Raw genomic sequence first — 23,721 nt, 5'->3', positions numbered from 1 at the left:
CACAAGAGCGCTAAATGCGGGAGGAAGCAACACCCGCGTTGCGCTGCCTCAAAACTTGAGGGCACCCGAGCCTCATGGTTATGGAGGGGCCAGAGATGCCAAAGAGCTCGAGAATTTTCTATTCGACATGGAACAATACCTTTGAGCTACAAGACCTGATTATGAAGAAACCAAAGTTTCCATAGCAACCATGTATCTGAATGGAGATGCAAAACTTTGGTGAAGAACCCGTTGGGAGGAGATCCAACAAGGTCGGTGTCGAGTTGACACATGGGAGGACTTGAAGCGGGAGTTGAGAGCTCAGTTCCTACCGGAGAACACCAAGTTCATCGCAAGAAGGAAGTTGAGACAACTCCACCAAAATACTTCCATCCAAGACTACGTGAAGTAATTTTCTGCGCTAATGCTGGACATCTAAGACATGTCCGAGAAGGATAAGTTGTTCAGTTTCCTTGATGGTTTGAAGCCATGGGCGCAACAAGAACTACATCGAAGGAATGTCACCGATTTGATCGGGGCAATTGCTGCTACAGAAAGGCTCACCGACTTCGTTTCCTCCGAAGACCCGGGAAGAAGGAAACAATCTTCAAGCAATCGCCCTCCAAAATATTCTCGAGGGAAGGAGCTCGAGGGCGAACAAAAGAAGAAGAGTTCCCACAAAGGGCCAAGCCCGAAAGGCAAGGCCCAAAACCTGGCGGATGTTTCTTGTGCGAAGAGCCACACATGGTGAGGGAGTGCCCACAAAAATAGGCACTCAATGCTTTAACAGCTTCCATTCACCCCCCCAAATCGGACAAGGGCAAGGCTGTCGCTCTTAGTTCAAGTAGTTCTGAAGCCAGTAGCGATGATGAGGAGTCGCAAGGACCCCGGATGGGAGCGATGCGTTTGTTGAACGCCATGCGGGGTCAAGTGAGGGAGAACACGAAGACAAAGCTACAAAAAGTAGGTAGTGGTGAGCTGATGTACGTAGACATCAAACTAAATGGCCAAACGACCCGTGCAATGGTGGACACGGGTGCTACCCACAACTTCATTGTCGATCGAGAAGCAAAGCGACTTGGGTTGATCTTGGAGAAGAGCCCAAGTCGGATGAAGGCGGTGAACTTGGAGGCCAGGCGAATCTCCGGGTTGGCGAAAGGAGTTCCCATCAAGATCGGAACATGGAGCGGGAACACCAACATGATGGCGGTGCCACTGGACGACTTCCAAGTGGTTCTTGGAATGGAGTTTATGCACGCGGTGAAGCTGGTGCCATTGTCGTTCCTAAACTCCCTGTGTATGATGGGAGGTGACGACCCCTGCGTGGTTCCCGTCTCTCGGAGAGGAACCAAGGAACCCTAACATATATCGGCATTGCAACTGAAGAAAGGGGTGCGAAAAGGTGAATTAACATTCGTGGCTGCTATGAAGCTAGAGCCACTCGACGAGAAGGCCATTCAAGAACCTGCTGTGGTGGCGAACGTCCTGAAAGAGTTCAATGACGTTATGCCACCCGAGTTGCCGAAGACTCTTCCACCACGCAGAGGCCTGGATCACAACATCGAGCTGGAGCCAGGAGTGAAGCCTCTAGTGAGACCGCCCTACCGCATGCCCCCGCTAGAGTTGGCAGAACTCAGGAAGCAGTTAGGTGAACTGCTAAGCGGTGGTCTCATCCGCAGCTTTAAAGCACCATTCGGAGCTCTAGTTTTCTTCCAAAAGAAACAAGATGGGAGCCTCTAACTATGCGTTGATTACCGAGCTCTCAACAAAGTGACAGTGAAGAACAAGTATCCCATCTCGCTCATCGCGGACTTGTTTGACCAGTTGGGCAAAGCCAAGTATTTCTCAAAACTCAACCTTAGGTCGGGGTATTGACAGGTGTGCATTGCTGAAGGCGATGAAGTGAAGACTACCTGTGTGACCAGGTATGGAGCGTTTGAGTTCTTGGTGATGCCTTTCGGCTTAACCAACGCTCCGGCCACGTTCTGCACTCTCATGAATCAGCTATTCAAGGAGTATTTGGATAAGTTCGTGGTCATCTACTTGGACGATATCGTCGTCTACAGTCAAACGCTCGAGGAGCATGTCAAGCACCTTCGGACAATTTTCAAGGTTCTCAGGGAGAACGCTTTGTTCGTGAAAAGGGAGAACTGCTACTTTGCCCAAACGGAGATCTTATTCTTGGGGCATCGAATCGGTGATGGTACCATTCGGATAGACAAATCAAAAGTGTAAGCGGTTGCGGAATGGCGAACTCCAAAAAAGGTGTCAGAGTTGAGATCCTTCCTTGGTTTCGTCAACTACTATCAACGCTTCATAGCGGGGTATTCAAAGTGTACTACTCCACTGACGGAGTTGCTGAAGGAGTAGTCTTGGAAGTGGTCCGACAAATGTGAAATAGCATTCCAAGATCTGAAGGCTGCTGTTCTGGAAGAACTGGTACTCAAATTGCCGGACTATGGAGAGCCTTTTGAAATCCATACAGATGCTTCAAACTTCGCTATTGGGGGAGTACTCATGCAGGAGGGTCATCCGGTGGCCTACGAGAGCCGCAAGCTCAACGAGACCGAGCGGCGGTACCCAGTGCATGAAAAGGAGATGATAGCGGTGATCTATTGCCTACGAATTTGGTGACACTACCTTCTCGGATCGCGATTTGTGCTGAGGACAGACAACATCGCTCTGAGCTATTTCCAAACGCAGAAGAAACTTTCCCCAAAGCAAGCACGATGGCAGGACTTCTTGGCTGAATTTGATATGGCAATGGAGTACAAGCCTGGAAAGGCAAATGTCGTGGTCGATGCATTGAGTCGGAAAGTGGAGCGCGTGAATGTCGTACAATTGGAGGGCAGAGGCCAAGCAAGTCAGTTGCACTCCAACTTCCTTTCCAGGATCAGGGATGGACTGTATAGTGACCCCAAGGCAATTATCCTGATACAGCTCATCAAAGAAGGCAAGGCACAACGATTTTGGGTCCAAGAGGGACTCGTGTACACAAAAGGGAATAGGGTTTATGTTCCTCGAGTGGACAATTTGAGGCGTGAACTCTTAAGAGAGTGTCATGATTCCTTTTGGGCTAGACACCCAGGTATTCATCGAACGTTGGCTCTCGTGGAGAGGGCCTTCTACTGGCCAAAGATGGGGACTGATGTGGAGGAATATGTTCGAACGTGCCTCACTTGCCAACAAGACAAGGCGGAGCAGCGGAAGCCGGTGGGACATTTAGAGTCGTTGCTCGTACCAAAAAGGTCGTGGGGGAGCATTTCTTTGGACTTCATATCAAGCTTGCCACTAGTAGGGAGACTCGGATCGATACTCGTGGTAGTCGATCGATTTTCAAAGCATGCAACTTTCATTGCTGCTCCCCTACACTGTTCAGCAGAGGAGGTGGCCAAGCTGATGATGAAGGATGTAGTGAAGTATTGGGGAGTCCCGCACAATATCATCAGTGATCGAGATGCTCGGTTCCTGGGACGATTCTGGACCGAGCTATTCAAATTGTTGGGATCCAAGTTATACTACTCCACAAGCCTCCACCCCCAGACGGATGGCCAAACCGAGAGGATAAACTCGCTCCTGGAGCAATATCTTCGGCACTATGTGAGTGCCAACCAACGAGATTGGGTGAAGTTGTTGGACATTGCCCAATTCTCCTACAACTTGCAGTGGAGCTCTGCGTCCAACAAGAGCCCCTTCGAGATCATTACAGGACAACAACCGTTAACTCCTCACACCATGGCAATCGGGTATACTGGGAGTAGTCCGTCAGCCTGCCACTTCGCAAAGGAGTGGCACCGAAATGCAGATATTGCGCGGGCTTACTTGGAGAAGGCGACAAAAAGGATGAAGAAGTAGGCAGACTTGGGAAGGCGACTACAAGAGTTCAAGGTCGGCGATTTGGTGTTGGTAAAGCTCCAACCAGCATTACACCAATTCTTTAGGAACAAAGTCCACAAAGGATTGGTGCGCAAGTATGAAGGGCCCTTCCCAATTATCAGCAAGGTAGGCAACGTCTCCTACAAGTTGCAGCTGCCGTCGTGGTTCAAAATTCACAACGTTCTTCACGCTGGCAACCTAAAAGCCTACCACTCGGATTCGCAAGATGCTTCCCGAAGTGTTCCAACTCGGCTACCTCCCACCAGAGTCTCCTACGAGAAGCGAGTTGAAACCATTTTAGCGGATCGCAAGATAAAGCTACCCAATGGAGCTGAGCAGACTAAGTACTTGGTGAAGTGGCGAAAGCTTCCCCGAACTGAAGCCAATTGAGAGCCCGAAGACACCCTGCGACATGAAGAAACAATTATCAACAACTACCAACAAGCGTCGACGAGGGCGTCGACAGTTTAAGTGGGGGAGAATGTCATGAACGGTCGTCGCGCACCCGCAATAACTCCGTTCAACGAGCCGTTCGTCGCTCTCATCTACATGTACAGCAGCTTGGCAGCATGTTTTGTCTTGGTTTTGAGTAATTTTGCTTGTAAAAATGTAAGTTCGAACAAGTTGCAGCGCTACAAAACGACCGCTCACCGAACTGAGCAAAACAGCCCAAAAACAGCTCCGTTTTCGTGTGCCACGGGCTGTTTTTTGCAGTCCGCCTCCGCTCACAAAAACGTCAGCCATCTCAGCCCCTTGGAACCCCCTGGGTGGCACAAGGCTGGATGGGGCTTCGGTATAGTGTCGGGCGTTGAACAATCTTTCGCAAGTTCGCACATTACCTTGACGAGAACTTGTTGTCGCGCCCGGCACTCGGTGAGCAGCTGTTTGTGGACTTGCAGTTGCTCGTTCAACCTTCTAAAGTCCTTGTTTTCCCTCTCTCCCTCTTTTCTCTTGTGCACGCAAGGTGCTCGTTGAATTGCTTGTAAAGCTTTCCCTTTTCGTGAGACGTCGGGACTTGTCCGTCGCTCGTTCTTTGAACTAATCAACTTTCTCTTTTTACAGGTCCTTCGGGACCTGCGGGCTGATCTTTGCGGACGCAAATCGCAAGGGCGAAGCGCGACTTAGGCAACGCAAGCTAAGTTCGCGTCTTTGCCGCAAGGGTGCCTCACGTCTTAGGCAATTCCAACTAAGGCTGTGACAGTAGGGCTGAGTGTTCAGAAGTCTCATGTATAATATCATATCTTTGCTTGGAGCGGGTATGAAGCGTTCTAGGGTTTGATAAAGTTTAGGATTGTCCCCCATACTATGTGATATTGTCATGTCCGAGTTACCCACACTTGTTATCCTCACTATGAGTTCATAGCTTTGTCTTTTTTTTTACCAAATTATCAGCCTACGGAAACAAAGGTGCTCGTAATTTTTTTCCCAAGGAAAAAAAAAATGCTGTATTAATTCAAAAAGCGGATAAGGTACTCGTAATTTCAAATTTTCAGAAATAGATTTATTTTGCACTTGTGGGCTGCCTTTGCATGAGAGAGAACAGCCCCAAATGAGTAGTGGATGGTTTGTTGGTCTTTTTTCTGTTTGGGTTGACTGAATGCAACATAGGTTAATTGAAAAAAGAAAAAAAAAACATAGGTTAATTGAGGTTTAGAGTTGGTTGTTATTCGTTTTCTTACTAATGATTTCTGGAATGAACGGTTATACTTGCAGACAACTTTTGAGACCATACCTTTCGCCTTTTTGCATCGACTTATATTGTAGGTGGAACACATGGATACTAATAAACATGGTAAGACTCGTTCTTGAGACAATGACGATTATTGCAACCTGAACTGGCTTCGGTATAAGACTTTACTGCCACTATCTTGAGATTGGTTGGATATAGATTTGATTGGTGAGAACTAAGAAAGAGATATGGCATGTTACTACTTATAACGGTAGACCCATCAAACCCTATAATCCATTACAACTTCTCTCCACACTTGTGATGTATGAAACCGATTTGGGGGTGAAAATGGATTGGAATTGGGAAACCCCTGCCCATTTCCGGTACCCATTTTTAGTCTGCAGATTAGATCTTGACATGCATATCAAATGGATACTAATTTTTGTATCCATATTTGTTTAACATGAATATGAATACTAATCTGATGATGGATAAACATGAAACTAAATGATTTTAAGGTGAACATCTATGTGAAAATATGCATTAATCAGATGAGTTAATAACAAAGGCGGCATGAACTCAAAAAGTCAAACTTACAAGTTACAAGCATATGTCTTGGTCAGGTTGGCTTCACATTAAGTGTGATAAGAAAATGGAGGGGAAAAATTTTGTACTTGGGAAAAACAATCAAAAAATCTTGCATTAGATAAGTACTGTATTCTGCATTTATACAACAATAGCCAACTCTGAGTGGATACAAAAACAGAGACGAATCATCCGACTCAGTTTCTCCCCATGGCTAAGTTGTTGATATGATATCTGTGTGGTGCTTTATGTTTGGACATGGCATTTTGCCAGAATATACATGACACTTCATAACATCATATGTGGCAGATATACACTTCAATGCCAGGTGGGTAATGGCAAAGGTATTTTTCTGTGATGGTTTGTTTTTTGTGGGTTGTATGTTTTATTTTGAACTAGAGGGTAATAGGATGAGATTAGGCTAAGAAGTCTCCACGACTTGTATGTCGTAATTGTGAAAACCAAGATTCTTCTGGAGCTACTGGTGATTATTATCATGATGAACTGAGTTGACATAAATGCCATTAGTGGTATATATGTTACTTTACCATGCAAAAGGCTGTTGCAATTAGATACAAAGCTTCATGTTCTAATTTTTTTTCTCTTTTAGAAAGATCCTTGAAAAATTAATCTTGAAGGTTGTCAATGAGATGTGGGATTTTCACATAATCGTCCTTAGTTTCTAAGCCTTTAGAGAAATAGTTGTTGTATAGGAAGAAACAAGCTAATAACTTTTCTTATAATAGGATTCATGTGGAAGGAACTAGAGACTAATTGTTTTTTCTGCTTATGGACTGAGATCAGGACTTAATATCAGGGGAGAGGTTTTCGCTTATGAATGTTGCTCTCAGTATGCTGCTTCTTCCATATGAATTATATGTTTGTTGCTTTCTAATTTCCTAAGATAAAACGTGCCTTTTAACCAGTCACAATAAGTGGATATTGTATATAATTCATCCTTAATCTTTCAGTTCTTGATTATACTTGTTACTCTAATATCGGTATGTTTAACCTCGTTTCCTTATTCCAATTTGTCAACTGATGATAATTCTTACTTCTTTGTCTTTAGTCTGAATGTTAAATTTCTTTAGAGGTGTGGTCTGTGAAAATTTAGTTTCAATCGAATAAATGTGTTAAAAGAACCATGTTTTTGTTCTGAAGGGAAGATTTTCGGAAGACTTACCAACAAGAAAATCCAAATGTCAAATCCATGCGGGATGTATGTACATAATACTTGTAGATTATGTTTCAACTGATTTGAGTTATATTGTTTATATTGCATGACAGTTTTTTTTTTTGTTAACTTTCAGATTGGTAAGGCATGTGGGGAGAAGTGGAAAACAATGTCATTTGAGGTTAGATCTTGACATCTTTTCTGCAGATTTAGGCAATCGATTTGTATATGATACAAATCAAGATAAAAAATACATATGTGTGATATTGGATAAGAAGATTCATTGTGACGATTTACAAAGTTCAGTTAAATTGTGAAGGAATTATTTGAAACAAGAGCAGGCAGTGGGCTATATATGCAGTATTTATTGATTCTGGGGTGTCAGCGAATTCTGCAGAAGTAATACATAAGAATCATTTATGATTTATATGAATTTTAAGTTCAAGTGTAATCCTTCTTTCTCCCGTCAACCATTCATCACCACTTCTTTTATAGGCTTTTCCACATAAAAGAAATCTATTCTCCCGCTGAAACTGGGTTTCATATATTCTGTTTGTGCTATTGCTGATTTTCTTCTTTGTGGTACATGAACAACCAAGATTGCCTATCCCATCTTGATAAAGACGCTCATTGAGCATAAAGATTTATTAGATTTTGGCGGCAACCGGAATAGTTGACCTTTTTTATATGAAATAGATGATTTAGTCCAACATAAACTGGATTCATATTTATTAGGCTTGAATGCAAAAATGTGGCTTCTCTGATGTACGAATCAATTTGGACCAAGAAGTGGCAGAACGTTTCAAAAGCCAAGTTATAATTTGCCTATTAACTCAATGATTCGTGTAAAAGCTTTTTGAAGTATTTTTATGATGTCATTTTCGACAGAAATGAGTATGTGAAGTCTTCCGACTATTACACTAGTTATTGATTTTTCTATCAAAACAAAATGATATGTAAGAAAAGGGAACATTGTGACTTTGGTTAGAACCCTTGTAACCCTGGAAAATAATATTTCTCAGGGGTACGATGTGCTACATGTCATGTTTAGCGGAATTAAGCAGCTTAGGCAAAGCTAGTATCGACTTCATTGAGTTTTATTTTACGTTGTTTGCTAGGAAAAGGTTGCCTACTATGACATAGCTACAGAAAAACGAGCTGAGTTTGAGAAGGCCATGGCAGCATATATCAAGAGAAAGGTTGGTGATCTTTTAAGAGGTCCCTTTCCAAGTTGTTTGCCTACCCTCCTCCTGACGGCCTCTCTAGTATGGATCCTAATGCCCTTTCTATATTATCTTGCAGGAAAGCGGTGAGATTTCCGAGGAATCTGATGACTATGAGTAAGTGGGATGAAACCCGGAGATGGATTAGATGAAAATTCATTGCTTGTAAATTATATTTGTCTGTTCTATTAGAATTGGAAGCTTGAGCTGCTGTCTCCAATGTTTTTTCACCCTTGAATAAGTGTATATCCGTACCTCAACTCTTGCCATCTGTTCTTGATTTGAACAATTTCAAATGCACCGGTTTGCATTGCACAAACATATGTTCTCATGTGTTATTCAAGTTGTAAGAATTAATGTCTGGGTTGCATGAATGTAAGATCGAATGCTGCAGATATGTTTCTCTCGGAATGACTTGTTGCAATGTATCTGCTGTGACCTAAACACTTCACACTGTGGACAAGTCCTGACAGAACAATCAATAGTATCAACCATCAGAATCCTCCAGAGATGAATTTAAGGTATTATCGACGAACTGCTGACTCGATCAAACAGAAGAAGGTCTCGCGTTAGACACACCACAAAAAATCCACGATCCTTTTGCTTCTCCGTCCTTCTCATACTAATTTTGTGCTTGCAGGTGGTGCCTCTTCATTGCTTCTGCCGCTCCAGATAACGTTGCGTCCGGAAGAACTGCGGCGGTGTTTCCACGAAGACTAACGCACGCTTACCGCAGCGCTACGTCATCATCACCTCACTCCTCGTGTTTCTTCTCTCTCTTCGACCCCGCGACATCTTTTCCCTTCAACAATGTCGACTGACGTACCAAGAAGATATTTCTCTAATGAAAGCTGACGGTGACACCCTCCTAATCCGGAATCCAATGCAGAGTAGAGAGAGAGAGAGAGAGAGACATCCTGTAGTCTTGGGATTCTGAATCGGATGCTGAATAAAGTACAGGGCGGCGAGTTCAAAGGAGTGCGAGATTGGAATCACATGCACGTATGCACAAAAAGGCTTCAACTTTCGACCACATCGATCGGTGTGCCATATAATTGGCAGCAGTGTCAACTTTGTTGGCGTTTCTCTGATCCAAATCATATTTGCCAGGAAACAGAAAGAAGGGGATTACAGATTCGATCGGCAAGTGTAAGATCTTGAACTCCTCTAATAATTGGCTCGCTGCAGTGTGAAATCACCGGGAGACGTCTACAGGAAAGATTCTTCCTCCATCAATTTCCTTGAGGATAAGGAGGAGTCAAAGGTCGTTATTTATTATGGGGGAACGGCACCAACCTGCTACGCATATATTATTGAGACCTTTAACGATCTTTGACGTGCATCATGTAAGCTTGTGCAGCCGCGTATGGACTCCCCAATAAACAAATGCAAGTTTTCCGTGGCGAGCAGAGCCCTGTTTGGAGCGGCTACTGGTTTGACATAGCAGTTAATGGTGTGAAGGAATAATTGGGGAAGAAAGAGGTGGTGAGAAAGGGATGGGGGCTGGGCTGCAAGCTGACCTTTGCAGGGGTCATCCTTGACTTTGGGTGTCCTTTGTCCTGTTCCTTGGAACCCACTGTACTGTCTTCAATGCAAAGCTGCCCAACACCACTTGTTCTGCTTTATGCCATTTGTAAAAGATGATTAGGTGGGAGCAGTCTTATACCGCTCTTTAGGGTTTAGACCAAGTCCATACCTTCTCTCTCACTCACTCTCATACACAGTATCCACACGGTTCAAAACTTGCTGAAGAAAAACTATTTGAAACAGGCCAATCATAGGAGACATATGGCATGGTCCAAGCTGCACGAGTTGGATTACTGGCTTGATGAATGGTCTCTCAGCATTTTTTTTGTATTAGAAATAGTCATTTGTTTTATGGTGGTCCATTACTGCTTCTGAGAATCAGATTCACACTCCATAGCGCAGTTATTTGAGAAAAGAGACCTCAGCAGCAGCATAAAACAAATGGGATGTATGTGGTGGGACACAGATGCATGAACTGCAAAAGTAATGGAAGGATGATCGAGGCTCTGTCGATGTTCGATCCACCTGCCACTGTAGGAAGTCGATGATGAAACAATTATGCAAAAGCTGATGAGAGTTCCTTTCACCTAACGAGTTTACCACTTGAATGATAGCCATAATCTTTCTGAGAGGCTTAGGCTTCTGTAGTAGATTTTGCTGTTTATGCTGTTCTTTGCAGCAGCAGCAGCATTGCTATGAAAATGTTCTCATTTCCTTGGGCAAAATGTCTATTTCATACTCCCAATAGCATGGATAAGCCTTAAATTAGAACCAAGAAGAAAGACCCAACAATTGATATCACATGATCACGTTGCTACTTCAACCCTCTCTCTCTCTCTCTCTCTCTCTCTCTCTCTCTCTAAATTCTAAATAGGTTTAGATGCAGCAGAGATGTAATATTCACTATATTAAATATTAGTAGACTGGTGTGAAAACAAAAAGAACCGTAACCCCCTTCTCACTCTCTCACTACACGAATCATCGGGAGGCAACAATGTATTGATTGCCATTTGCGTCAGCCTACATGACTTTTTGCATCAACTTTGCTTTGACCATGGCCATCAAAACCATGGACAACAATGATGGCTTGGGAGAAGCCACAAAAGCGGTCCATCTCATGATCAATACTCCCACCTCTTTCATGCGCGATGTGGTCGCTCAAAAGCCTAACAAGCACGTACCTGCGCTCCACCTCCGACGGAGACGTCCTCAGACCAAACACCACCGCCAAATTCCACCCCATCCAACTCGGTCAAAAATCTCAGGCTCATCCCTTCTCTCTCTCTCTCTCAAAAGAGAGAAGAAGACGTAGACGTAGAGCCGAAGCAACCGCCCCAAGTTGAAGGTATACATCAGGGAATACACTTCTCTTGCCGTCGCATGAATGGCTTCTCACCAGAACAGGCAAATAAAATATACATATGGAATACACTTCTCTTGGCGCAGTTTGATACGTCATGCATGCATGTGATCCGTCCTCGGAAAGGTTGGTCGAGGGTAGGTTCGAGTTGGACGCATCGATCACTGTGTCGCTACCTGTTAGGTTTCCATCGCTCTAGTGGACGAGAATTACATGACATGGAAATGACGAACACCATGAACGTAATTCCACGGGATAGACCGCAACTCCCTCTCATCTTCTTGTGTCGAGAGTTAGCAGCGACATGAATGAATACAGCAGCATCTTTGGAATCGATAAACACCTCCATGCTATGGAAGCGTATATTGCGAACTCGTCTTAGGTAGATCTGGAAGAGAACAGTAGTGGCCTGGGTAGATCCACTCAGGGCTAGACAAGAAGATTACAAGGTTTTACAAGGAGCCAAACACATGGATGAAGGGCTCCTCTTCAGTCTCAATCCTCTAATTATGCTGCATGCACTACCAGTTCGAGAAGTCAAGATTGCTTAGGTAGCATCCATCAAAATCCTATCCAATAGCCCTCCTTATGCAACACCTATATCATTAATTATTGTTCATGCTACTATGTCATGTGATCTTGTTGTTCCTTTTAGGGGGGTCTCCTCCTTTGACTATGAGGTTAATTTCCACCCCCCACTATCAACTACAATATGAGTTACAGCATGCAACTGCTGCCACTAGAAAAGTGTAGTTAATATATCTAGAGCATATTCTAGTCATTTTATAATGATGGGAACAGGTGCATGCCTCATCCTGGATTAAGTTGGGAAATCATGTATACTTCAAACATCTGAGACCTTCATGACCTTGCAACAAAGTCAAACCTAAGCACCGGTAAGTTCAAACTAAATACAATTCCTGCTCGTGAATTTTGAAGATGTTTATTTTATTCTTCTCCTGAAATCTAAACATGTTTAAGCAGGTGGTGCGAGATCAACGCAAGAAGATTGCATCGCTGCATCGGTTGACTTATGTTTCAGATGATGCATGAATAAGAAATTGGCCATCACAGAGGCTTGTCTTGTTTATATATTATTATACTATTTCTTGAAAATCGACATCTAAAAATCATTAGAAACCTCGCAACATTGATTCCTTGGCTATAAATTATTTGAATGAAGTGAATTATTGGTCACGAGCTGAGAAGGATAAGAGTACTTTAGTCGAGCTCAATTGTGTCATCGATGAGTGGAACTACATGGAAATATCTAACAATATGTATAGGGAAATCCATTTATCTCTTTAGCACGCTTTAGACCAATCGAGATGGGAGTAATTATGATATGAATAGCTCCGTGTTTGGGTCGATGGAAACCCAGCGAATTGCCACCCAAACATTGTCTTGTACGTCCCAACGGAGACAGCTCGTTCTTGACTACGGCCGAGACCATAGCACTGGGGTGCATGCACGTGATCCACACCCGCAGCCGGTGGGGTCTCACGCCTTCTGGATCAGGATCGTCCGAGTCCGATCGAAGGGACTAGAGGGCGCTCCGCGGTCAACTCCCGGGCGCTCACATCGGTGGGGGACCATCACGCCCCCCAAGGTCGTCGGCGACGCGATCCACGCGTCGAGTCAGCATCAGCCGAAGGGGGGCGGTCAAATGACGGTGCTTCCCCACCGGCACGCGTCAGTCGATGCCGCGGAAAGGGTGAAGCACGGTATTAACCTCCTTTGACCACTGTCCTCTCTCGAGCGCTTAACCCACGCCGCTCCACGCGACCGACGATAGCCAGTTGTCCCGTCGTCGTTGACTCAGTCCCATGTGCCCCGGGACGATTATTCCATTCCCACGGCGAGATACAGGTGTGGTGGGGCCCGTGGCAAGTACCGCCAGGCAAAATTTCTCGGATGATTCGGTCATTCTCAAAGTTTGCCACCTCGTGTCAAAAGAAAGCCGACGAGATAATGAAACCCAAATGACAAATTGGATGGAATGAGGTGACATTTATAGATCACGAGGCGTCCTTCCCCTCCGCTCATTTCCCTCCTCCCCGTTTCTTTGCACCGAAACCACGCAACACTACTCTCTTCCGATCTCTTTCACACCGGGCTCTCCCCATGTCTGGAGATCAGGAGCGGAGTCACTTCAGCTTCCCGTCGCATGACGAGCTGTCGTCGCTCGTCTCCTGGAAGCCAGCGGGCGGCGCCACCGACAGTGCTGGTGATCCACGCGGTTTCGGCCCCCGGGCGGTACCGCCGCCCGTGAGCCTCACCGACGTGTTGCGTGGCTCGATGATGGACTACGGCGCTCTCGCTCGAGCTTTCGGCTTACCGTGTTCGGCGCCGTCTGACGTGCTTGCTCCCGGTGGGATGGCGTCGTCCCGTGAACTGATGGCGGATGTCGGCAATGCTGGCAACAGCATGACGCCGTCGTCCGGGTGCGGTGGAAGTGCGACCCCGATGACGCCTAACTCCTCGACCTCCTGGTCGTCCACCGAAGCCGCCGGGGAAGAAGATGCCGAGCGGTGCAAGAAGGATGAGCCGAAGCAGGAGGAGGAGGTGGAGAAGCAACGGGTCAAGGTGGAAGAGGAAGGGGGTGACACGTCCGAGAAAGTGTAAGCTTCAGTTTCTCTTCTCCTGCACGCATATCGATTTCTATAGGTGGATTGATTCGAAGTAGAAAAGTTCAATAGCATGCATTATTTGCTTTTTCTGGAGACCTTTCCATTGATCCTTGTTCCATCAGCATAAAATTTCAAGGGCTTCCCACCTTACCTGACAAAACAAGACCCTTAAGGGTTCTTCGAAGCCGAAAAGGTCTCTTCCCCCCTTTCTTTCTCACCTTTGGGAATCTTAGCTATAAGCCTTTTGACTGGATCTTGTTTGTTTCTGTCGAACCCAAAGGTCTTCCCTCGAGCTCCTTTTTTGGGATTCAATCAGAGATCAGTAATGCATACGGATCTCAAATTCTCGAAACCAACAAACTAAAAGAACCACATGAATTCTATCTACCGCGCTCTCGTTTCTGGCATCTATCCATGAACAAGAATTAACCGGTAGCAGTTGCATCACTCACCTCTGTCTCGTGGTTGCTGCGTCGCCATTGAAGCAGGAACAAAAGCAAAAAGAAAGGAGAGAAAAGGCAAAGGGATCCCCGTTTTGCTTTCGTGACCGAAAGCGAGGTCGATCATCTCGACGACGGCTATCGGTGGAGGAAATACGGCCAGAAAGCAGTCAAGAACAGCCCTTACCCGAGGTTAGTCAACCAAATTGGTCCCGAGTTCACATATATCCTCTTCTGCTTCTCGAAGCCATCGCTTCTTGTGACGATGCTCGTGTGTCTTCCGCGTTGCAGGAGCTACTATCGTTGCACGACACAGAAGTGCCCGGTGAAGAAGAGGGTGGAGAGATCTTATCAGAATCCAAGAATCGTGATCACCACCTACGAAGGGAAACATGCTCACGAATGCCCCGCAACAGTCAGAGGGAACACACACTTGTTACCACCTCCTTCGGCGATGTCGACCAGCTTCTGCCAGAATCTTGTGATGCAGCAGATGAACCAACTGAACAATGACAATAGCCTGCAAGCGAACATAAACCCTAATGTGTATCTGGCGAACCTGCCGCCTTCTCTCCAGCAGCTCCAACTCCCCGACTACGGTCTCCTGCAAGACATAATTCCTTCCTTCATTCACGGCGGCCAACCATGATAATATGGATACGGCTTCACTACTGCAGCTTCTTGTTTTAGACCTCTATTTTTGTATGATGCGATGACCCCCGCTTTCTTGTACATGAATCTAGTTTTAATATCTTGAGATAACGTAGCAAACTCTCCAGGCCATAATCTGCCGAGATAACCGAGTGCCTAATTCTTCTCCACTACGACTGAGAGCTCATCTCACATTTCATCTGCAATAGCAAATGGCGAGAGTTTTCTAGGAAAAAGAGATGATGAGATGAGATCGACACCATCGTCTTCTGGCATTTATTTGGTAAACGGAGTTTGTTGTGGCGTGTTCATGTCTATTAGATCACTGCAGAGATTGTGCTTCCGGAAGCTCAAAACAATTGCTTTGGCTGCTTGATTTCTTCGTGGATGACACATTGTTTCCTCATCTGTAGTCTTGGCATGGTGAGACGCCAAACGAAGTAACATACGATATCATTATCTTCACACATTATATATAACCCTTAATTATTATATATATGTATGATCAGCTGGTTTTATTTGTTGTGTGCAGTACACGTTCCCATCAGCGGCCTGTAGAACCAGGAGAGGTAGTCACAGCTCGAGTCGTTGTTCGATTGACAAAAATGGCTTCTTTACATGCTAACTCTTCGCCAGAACTCGTTCTTAGTTTCGTGTGCTGAAGTAAAAGAGATCAAATGGCTACCATAAATTCTTTGCAGCATCTTCTTCATGCATGTTGAGGAGATGCAATTAATATATGCTTGCTGTCGCTGGGAACGATCCTTTTTGTTGCTACCGTCTGAGATCATGAACATAAAACATGTCATGTATAGCTTCGTAAGGTTTAGAATTCATGCTTCGACGCAATAGATGAAGAAACCCTAATTCTATGATCCATAAAGGGAAAATTAAATCCAGGATCGGATTGGCTTTTGAAAAATGAAAGCCTAATTCTAATTGCTTTTGCATGGGTTAGTTCCTAGATTTCGTCTGATGAATGAAATGGGCCGGGCCTAATCTGACCTTGATAGTCCGATTAGCTTCGTCAGATGAAACCCGAGTAATAGTATCATTCGTGGCCAGCCAGTTGAGAACATTGGCCTCGACCACAACTTTGCGATGTGGTACTAAAGACAAGCATTGGTCGTCTTTGCTGAGTAATAGGTAGTGTAGCAAGCAAGACAACACCGTATGTTTCTTTTTTCTGTACTTGGCTTTCTTTTCTTTGCCGACGAGTACAATAGCACCGTGCACGTCAGGTGCCGGCGACGGTCAACTGCGGCTCTCGTGATGTCCCCTTCTTTTCTCGCTCGGACTCCATCCTTCTTCTCTCGCGGAATAGGCGTAGACCGATCGATGGAAGAAAAACCACAAAGCGGAGTGAACTTATCAACCTGCCTTGTTCTCCCTCAAGTCTCACCGAATACCATCGCTTCGAATTCGTTTACACCCGTCGACACGTGTCCAAGAAACACGTTTCGTTATCTGTGGGGCATTGTCCATCGTTTATCTTAGGGGAAAGCGTGCACTGGACTGCGAACGGGAGGCGGCGGAGGCCTCTGAATCCGTGAAGCGCCGCCACGTGCCAAGCGACCTCCTGCTGACTCGGAGCGCAGCAACGACGTGTCGCGAATCTAATGGTCAGGAGAAGCAGAGCACGCCGCATCAGGGCCGTCCGTCGGCGATCCCGGGGTCGGTCGGCCCTTCTCTTTATTGGCGAGGGAAACGAGAGAGCAAGGTTTCTCTCTCTTCGGTCGCCTCGCTTCGCCTCTTTTCTCTCTCTCCCCCGCCCCCCGGACCTTGAGAGAGCGAGAAAGGGAGGGCGAAGAGCTGCCTCCAGTACGTGCTCCTGTTCTTTCTTGATCGACCGCTCTCTGTTTCTTGTTCTCTTGCCTCACAGGAGCTTCGATGCGTCTAATTCATCTCCTGTCGTGTGGGTTTCGTGCGTGCTTCGATCGATTCTTGGGTGGATTCTTTGGCTTCGTTCTTGTTCTTGTTTACTTTGTCTCGGGGATTTTATTTGTGGTTTCTTGTAATTTCTGTATGCTGATTAGCTGAAGTTTGTTTGACTGTTTTTTTTTCTTTATTTTCTTTTGATTTTCTTGAATTTGCTGGAGGGATAAAAGATTTCAAAATTGCTACTCTGTGTCGGTTTTTGGTTGATTCTCATTTTCTATTCTTTCTATATTTCTTTTGTTCTTTCGTTGATGTTTATTCTCTTGTTAGGGTTTGGTAAGCTCTTTCTTTAAACTTATGCAGTTTAATTAGTAATGTTCAGGACGATCTTTGATGCTTGTTAGTCCCAATTCAGACACCTGATGATTATGTCTGTCGATTTTTTTTGAGGGTTTTGGTTTTGATGTGTTTCTAGCGCCATCTTGTTGCGGGCTATAGTTGTCTTCTTGTTCTTTCAATTAAAGCTCGCTTGTAGTTCACTTGTTGCGAGACAGAACATGTATGATCTCGCCGAGATGGAAAATCCGATAGTTTTTCTTGTTCGTGATGGTTTCTTTATGTTGGCCCTTTCATTTTTTTGGATTTGCTTTTCGCAAAATTTTCTATTTGCTCCTTTGGGAATGAAATAATTCATGATGTCACCTTCTTGTCTAGCAGTAAAGTCTTCTATATGAAAAAGAATTCATGATAATGTATGTGACCTTCTTGTCTAGCAGTTAATTCTCGTATAAATTTATCCAGGTTTGACATGTTTGTGCCTGGTTTGTCCTATTTATATGTGAAAATTGTGTTATTGCACAAGTTATATGACTTATATTTCGTTCTGAGGCTGAGTGGTAGACTGCATATTGTTCTATTTTGCAGTTTGTACCTGTCGAGGTGAACTTCGATACATATTATTTGCTGAAATGGCAGCACTGAGAATGAAAAGAAAATCAAACAAAGGTCGTGTAAGATTATGCAGTGCCCGTGCTCGTTACAAATTTATTAAGACATCACAAAGCTTGGCATCTCAAGGCAAGACAGAGATGAACACTTCTATACAATTTCATCAAGATGGTGAGCTATTGCATGCCTGATATTGTCAAGCCTTTTCTTCATCTTGTGACTCCCATGTGAAACTTAAATCCGAGGGCCATGATGAAGTCATTTATTCTCAAGATAAGTCCCGGTTTTTGTAGGTTTCTACTCTTAAAATCATTTGACCTTTAAAGTAACAATCCAAGAGCCACTGTAGAATATGGGGTCACTCTAATTTCCTTGGCACGACTGTGGAATCTTAATGTTAGGACATACTATCTGCTGATGCACTTTTCCATTGGACATAATCTGCCTCATTTTCATCATTGTTAACCTCATTTTCATCAATCTGTTTGTGCAGACAAACAAAAGTTAAATATCATATTGCCCATCTTTTTTGCATCGAAGATTATTATTTGTCTGATAGCAAACAACTATTTTATTTCCTTTATTATTTTAAAGGACATCGTTCCATAGATATATATGTGCTAGCTAAGCTTGTTTTATGTTAAAATTTAATATTACAGGGTGCCTCTCAAGCGTAGTTCCTTCGGGATACCTTTTAAGCACAGTTCCTTCTGATACTGAACAATCAGGAAGCAATGTTGTGGTAACTGGATTTAATGAAACCTCTACTAAACTGTGGAACTTATTGTCATCCGATCTTTTACCTGTAGGAAGACAGGTACCTACTTTCTTTTCTAGACATTGCGTGTACAACTCTATGGTTGCAACATCATTTCTTGTTTGTTATTTGTTTTTAATTTATTAGACGCCAAGATTTTTATTATAGTTTTCTTGTAAAATTCACCTGCCTCTTGGATTTGGCCTCTGGTTTTTATAACTTCTGGCTGTCAACTAATTTTGTATTATAGATAGTTCCTACATTAGCCTTAAATGAGAATGAGAGTCAAGTCATTATATTATGATGTTTAGTACTACTAGGTAATTTGTTTTTATTCGCCACTATTATCGCTCTATGACATTCTTAGACTTGAAAAATCAATAAAAAAAGGGAGACAATGACCATAATAAAGAAAATAATATGTTAAGCTATTTGGTAAAATAACCTTTAAAAGTGCCTTCCTTTTTATTTGGACAAAACAGTGATTTCAATAGGCGCTCGGGTGAGGCGAGGTGAGGCCCGAGCACCTCGCTTCATTTCCAGGCGGCGCGCTTCAAAGAGGCGCCGCCTGAGCGCTCGCCCGAGCCCAAGCGTCGGGCACTTCGAGCGAGCACTCGGGTTAAACCAGGCGTTCGAACTAGCATTTTAGGTCAAGTTCGGTCTTCGGTGCTTTAGTTGGTTCAATCGAACCAACTAAAGCATCGATATCATCCTTCGTCTGACGACTTCCCAACCCTAACCCTGCTCGTCGCTCCCGCTCTCGCTGTCGCTGCCACTGTCGCCGCTCGTCGCTCCTGTTGCCGCTGCTTGCTTCTACCGCTGTCGCTGCCACTATCGCCGCTCGTCGCTCCCGCTCCCGCTACTCACTGCTACCGCTGTTGCTGCCATTGTCGTCGCTCCTGCTATCGCTGTTGCCGTTGCCACTGTCGTCGCTCGCCGCTCCCGCTCCCGTTGCTATCACTGTCGCTGCTCGCTGCTACTGCTACTTTCAGTCAGTAACCTCGATCTTCTTATTCACACTATTCTCACTTCGTGTATTGTTAACAATATATTAGCAGTATACTACTAGCTGTATACTAGTAACATTATTTTTATTTATTAGATTGATAATATATTATTTTGATTTTAATACTATTAATTTTTATTTATTTGAAATTATCGTTTTTAATTTTGTGATTTTTTGTTAATGTGATATTGTAATTTTACAAGATTTCTTAATTTAATATCATATTTTAATTTAAATAATTATATTTATTAATTATATTATATATTTTTATATTTTAACATCTCGTTTCGCTCGGGCGAACGCCTAGCACCTCGGGTGTTTTTGGACCTTGGCGCCTAGCGCTTTTTAAATCACTGGGACAAAAGGATGAGATTGGAATGATCGAATGGTTATATTTTTATTTGAGCAAATAGAGCACAAGCATGAGGTGATTAGGTTAGTTGTTCAATTGGGAAAATACGATGAAGTGTTATATTGCAACAAATCAGAAGCAGAACTGTGTGTGCCCATGCAGAAGACCCTATTTTTAGATTTTTCTAATGTTGCACTTACTGTCATTATATACAAGGGTTCAGTGGCATATTATAATTTTTTGAGTCAAATTCTTTTATATATACCCCTGAGAAGGATATTTATATGATATTTTTAAAGTTTGGAGGAATATTATAATCACATTTCCTTCTTCTAAGGATAAATCCAAATTTTTCATTAGTTTTAACTTTTAACCTTCAACTAATGAAATATCCTGGAAACCACTAATAGGTGACATATGGACGTGGCCATTGATGGGGATGGGTTTTCTTGGATAGGGGTTTAAATTTCAGAAAACATTGAAATCTCTTGGAATTTAATATAGGTGTCTGAATAAGCTATGTTCTTATGTTCTTATTTTTATATGTTTATAAAATAAAGTTATTCAGTTAAGGCTAACTCATGCTATACTGAGTAAGACCAAAAATAAAGACCCAAACATCATCCCATGATCAGCCAGCCAATCAACCACCAGTTAGCTTCTCTCAGAATTATGTAGTCCTGTTGTCAATAGAAGTATTTAACATAAAAATACAAAATGACAAAAATTCCTCTATTCATTTTCAACACAAATATTTTGGGCCTCATTGTTTACAACCCATGTTGATTCCTCTTTCGGGGCACCGGTTAGAATTTCCCTAGTGAAGTGGCTGCAAATAACAGAGAGCCATTAGGAGGTCTAACGATAAAGCCACACCCTTCCTGTCTCTTTTTCCCTTTTGAGGCACTGGAGAAAGATCCATACTTATCTAATTTGTGCCAATTTTAGGGATTTTCCCACCCGACCCACCAGGTAATTATCAAACTGGCTCTAATTTTCAATGTAATCCATTCCTAGCTATTAAATGGACCTCATGCTGATCAAGCTGAGGAGGAAATGTGGTACCAGCAAATGTTTCCTGTTTCCAGGAAGATCTTGCTGGACATATTCACTTGTTTATGTTTAATAATAGTGAAACTAAATGGCAATTTGCTATGTTTAATGTTTCTGTGGTAGGTAGACATGGATTAGGAGATGAACGGTTTGAAGATTGTATTACACAATGATGTAGGATCATAGTTGTCAAAGATATACACTTCAGCTCTACATGAGAAACAAAGAAGAATAAGATATGGGAAACATGCAAGCTTCTCATAAATATTGTGCGCTAAAATATAATAATGTCATTAAGGCATTACTTTGGAATTTTCATGTATATGTGGTGAGATCATATACTTGTCATAGGTTCAAGTGATGCAGGTGCAGTTATTGTCAAATTTTAAGGATGAAGAGTGGGTCAAATGGCTCTTGTCCAGTGCTGTCAAGTAGACGACAGTTGCATGTGGACTTCTATGAGGGCTCATGGGGATTGTTCACCGTTGGCATAATTGTTTCTGTATTTGGTCATTGAAGTTATGATGTTGAATGACTATGTTTGTTTTATGTTAATATTTAAATTTCTGGTTGAAATGCTTGTTTTCCAATTGTCGTGTATTTGTAGATTAATTTATTTTTATATTTTCCTGTGACTATTTCGCTTGCTGCTGCAGGGTTCACCGTCAGCCACTATACCACACGAGTTAGAAACAATATTCTCAACCAAATTTGAGCATGGCGATTCTCTTTTGAAGCCAACTAATATCTTTGACGAAGGTACTGGTCCTTGAAAATTATTCTATTTGCCTTGCCTTTAAGTTTAATATAACACATGATGTACTGATAAAAAATTAGGCACAATATATGAATCTTTTCTCGACATAAGTAGTAAATTCCTTTTCTGAGTTAATGCAATAAACACCAATTTTCCCTTATTTTCAGTTAATCATGGAAGTGCTAATTTGCCTAATCTGGTTGCGGATGAAGGAGAGGATGAAAACCGTGGCTTCACAGATTATCAAGCTTGCACATTATTGAAATTCCCCTCAGAGAGTGTTTCTTGGTTACCTTTTGATGGTAGCATAGATCTTTCAGATGTGTTTTGTACTCATTATGAGTATAGTAATTGTGACATACCGATTGATGCGGCAGAGAAATGCATGATGCCGCCATTCCTTGAGAGGACGATGGAAACCAGTGATGTTCTTGATAGTGATTCAAATCAAGGAACCATGACGAACTCCAATGATGCATGCTTCTACTTAGCTACTCATCAAGAAGTTGACGTAAATTGTCCGTCTGATGATTTGCAAGTATCAGAGTGGTTTAATCAACAGTTACTGTCCAGAACCTCACCTGATTTCCCGCAGGCAGTTTCATCTAGTTGTCCTAATCTATCGCCGAAGGAAACACAACAAAGGAAGCCCATAACTCTTGTGCTTGATTTAGATGGTAAGTTTAGTCAACATCTGTTGCATTTTTTTCTCTTTGGACATTTTATATTGATGTTATTTTTGTTTCCTTTCATTGTTCCCATTATCATTAGAACTTTTTATTTATTTATTTATTTATTTATTTACCTGATCTTATCTAGTTGTCTTGTTTCCTGTGAATGTTTTGAAACTAATCCCAGTCTCGTGTGTCTGCAGAAACTCTTGTCCACTCTACGCTGGAGCCTTGTGATGGGGCTGATTTCACCTTTCCTATTATCTTGGACGTGCAAACTCATACTGTATATGTAAGACGGAGGCCTTTTCTACAAATGTTCCTTGAGAGAGTCGCTCAAATGTTTGAAATTGTTATTTTTACGGCTAGTCAAAGCGTATATGCTGCGCAGTTACTTGACATGCTGGATCCAGACCACAAGATAATTTCTAAGCGTATGTATCGGGAATCGTGCATATTCTCAGAAGGTAGCTGCACCAAGGACCTTGGTATTTTGGGGATTGACCTTGCAAAAGTCGCAATAATTGACAATTCTCCACAGGTATTGTCAGTTTTTAACACTGTCGGTAGTTGAATATTTTTTGCTGTTTCTTTTCACAGTAGGAGGATAAAATCACATAATATTTTTAACAAAAGGGGTGATTGGTTCCCCTTTTTCTCTCCCCTTATTTTTCAGGTTTTCCATTTGCATGTTAACAACGGCATACCAATTGAGAGTTGGTTTGATGACCCATCAGACCATGCTTTGGTTCAAATACTCCCCTTCCTTGAGACGCTGGTCGGTGCTGAAGATGTCCGTCCCATTATTGCACAGAAATTCGGCACTAGGGAGGAGCAGCAGCAGCAGCAGCAGCAGTTGTTTTGTTGAGATATCACTATAGTATATTGGTTCCTCTAAACTTCGAGATTCTTCCTCAAAAAGGTAACCCATACCTGTGAATAGTTAGTTTTTATTTTATTTTATTTCACTTGAGATGATGATTGTAACCAAAACCAAATCCAAAGGCTGTATATCCTTCCCATCAACACTGGTGTTTTGCATTGAAAAATAAACCATCTCACTTGTTTAACAGTAGTAGCGTTGTCCCTCCCCATCACTGCCTCCCTCCATCTGGTGGCGTAATATTTTGTGGGCGGGGAGTGAAAATGCCTGATTTTTATTTGTCATCTTGGAATATGAAATTA

General features: G+C 43.1%; 3 protein-coding genes across 4 annotated transcripts in view; all 3 read left to right on the top strand.

Annotated features, from left to right (window-relative positions):
* Window positions 1-8,829, top strand: part of LOC135610026 (high mobility group B protein 14-like) — a 10,771-nt gene extending 1,942 nt beyond the window's left edge. Inside the window, exons 2-5 of the mRNA XM_065103940.1 lie at window positions 7,271-7,328; window positions 7,420-7,464; window positions 8,402-8,482; window positions 8,586-8,829. Of these exons, the coding sequence (XP_064960012.1) occupies window positions 7,271-7,328; window positions 7,420-7,464; window positions 8,402-8,482; window positions 8,586-8,627 (226 nt within the window). The 3' untranslated portion in view covers window positions 8,628-8,829. The remainder of the gene's footprint in view (window positions 1-7,270; window positions 7,329-7,419; window positions 7,465-8,401; window positions 8,483-8,585) is intronic.
* Window positions 8,830-13,389: 4,560 nt separating this feature from the next.
* LOC135610025 (WRKY transcription factor 71-like) lies at window positions 13,390-15,422 on the top strand. Its single transcript, XM_065103939.1, has 3 exons — window positions 13,390-14,014; window positions 14,512-14,655; window positions 14,755-15,422. The coding sequence occupies exons 1-3, from the start codon at window positions 13,518-13,520 to the stop codon at window positions 15,110-15,112; spliced, it is 999 nt and encodes a 332-aa protein (XP_064960011.1). The 5' UTR covers window positions 13,390-13,517; the 3' UTR covers window positions 15,113-15,422.
* A 1,358-nt stretch (window positions 15,423-16,780) lies between these two features.
* LOC103981479 (uncharacterized protein C2F7.02c) lies at window positions 16,781-23,611 on the top strand. 2 transcript variants are annotated; one of them, XM_009398224.3, is made up of 8 exons: window positions 16,781-16,935; window positions 17,917-18,111; window positions 18,600-18,757; window positions 21,765-21,867; window positions 22,033-22,167; window positions 22,243-22,542; window positions 22,740-23,077; window positions 23,213-23,611. In XM_009398224.3, exons 2-8 carry the CDS (start codon window positions 17,961-17,963, stop codon window positions 23,402-23,404), a joined length of 1,377 nt encoding a protein of 458 aa, XP_009396499.2. In that variant the 5' UTR covers window positions 16,781-16,935; window positions 17,917-17,960; the 3' UTR covers window positions 23,405-23,611. The 2 variants fall into 2 exon arrangements, with proteins under 2 accessions (XP_009396499.2, XP_009396498.2); XM_009398223.3 differs by having other exon boundaries at window positions 22,033-22,542.
* Window positions 23,612-23,721: the final 110 nt, after the last annotated feature.

The sequence above is a fragment of the Musa acuminata genome, chromosome BXJ2-4 (genome assembly GCF_036884655.1).
Source record: "Musa acuminata AAA Group cultivar baxijiao chromosome BXJ2-4, Cavendish_Baxijiao_AAA, whole genome shotgun sequence".
NCBI classification, from domain to species: Eukaryota; Viridiplantae; Streptophyta; class Magnoliopsida; order Zingiberales; family Musaceae; genus Musa; species Musa acuminata.
Note: the sequence above shows the minus strand (reverse complement) of the source record. Positions and strands in the feature narration are given on the sequence as shown.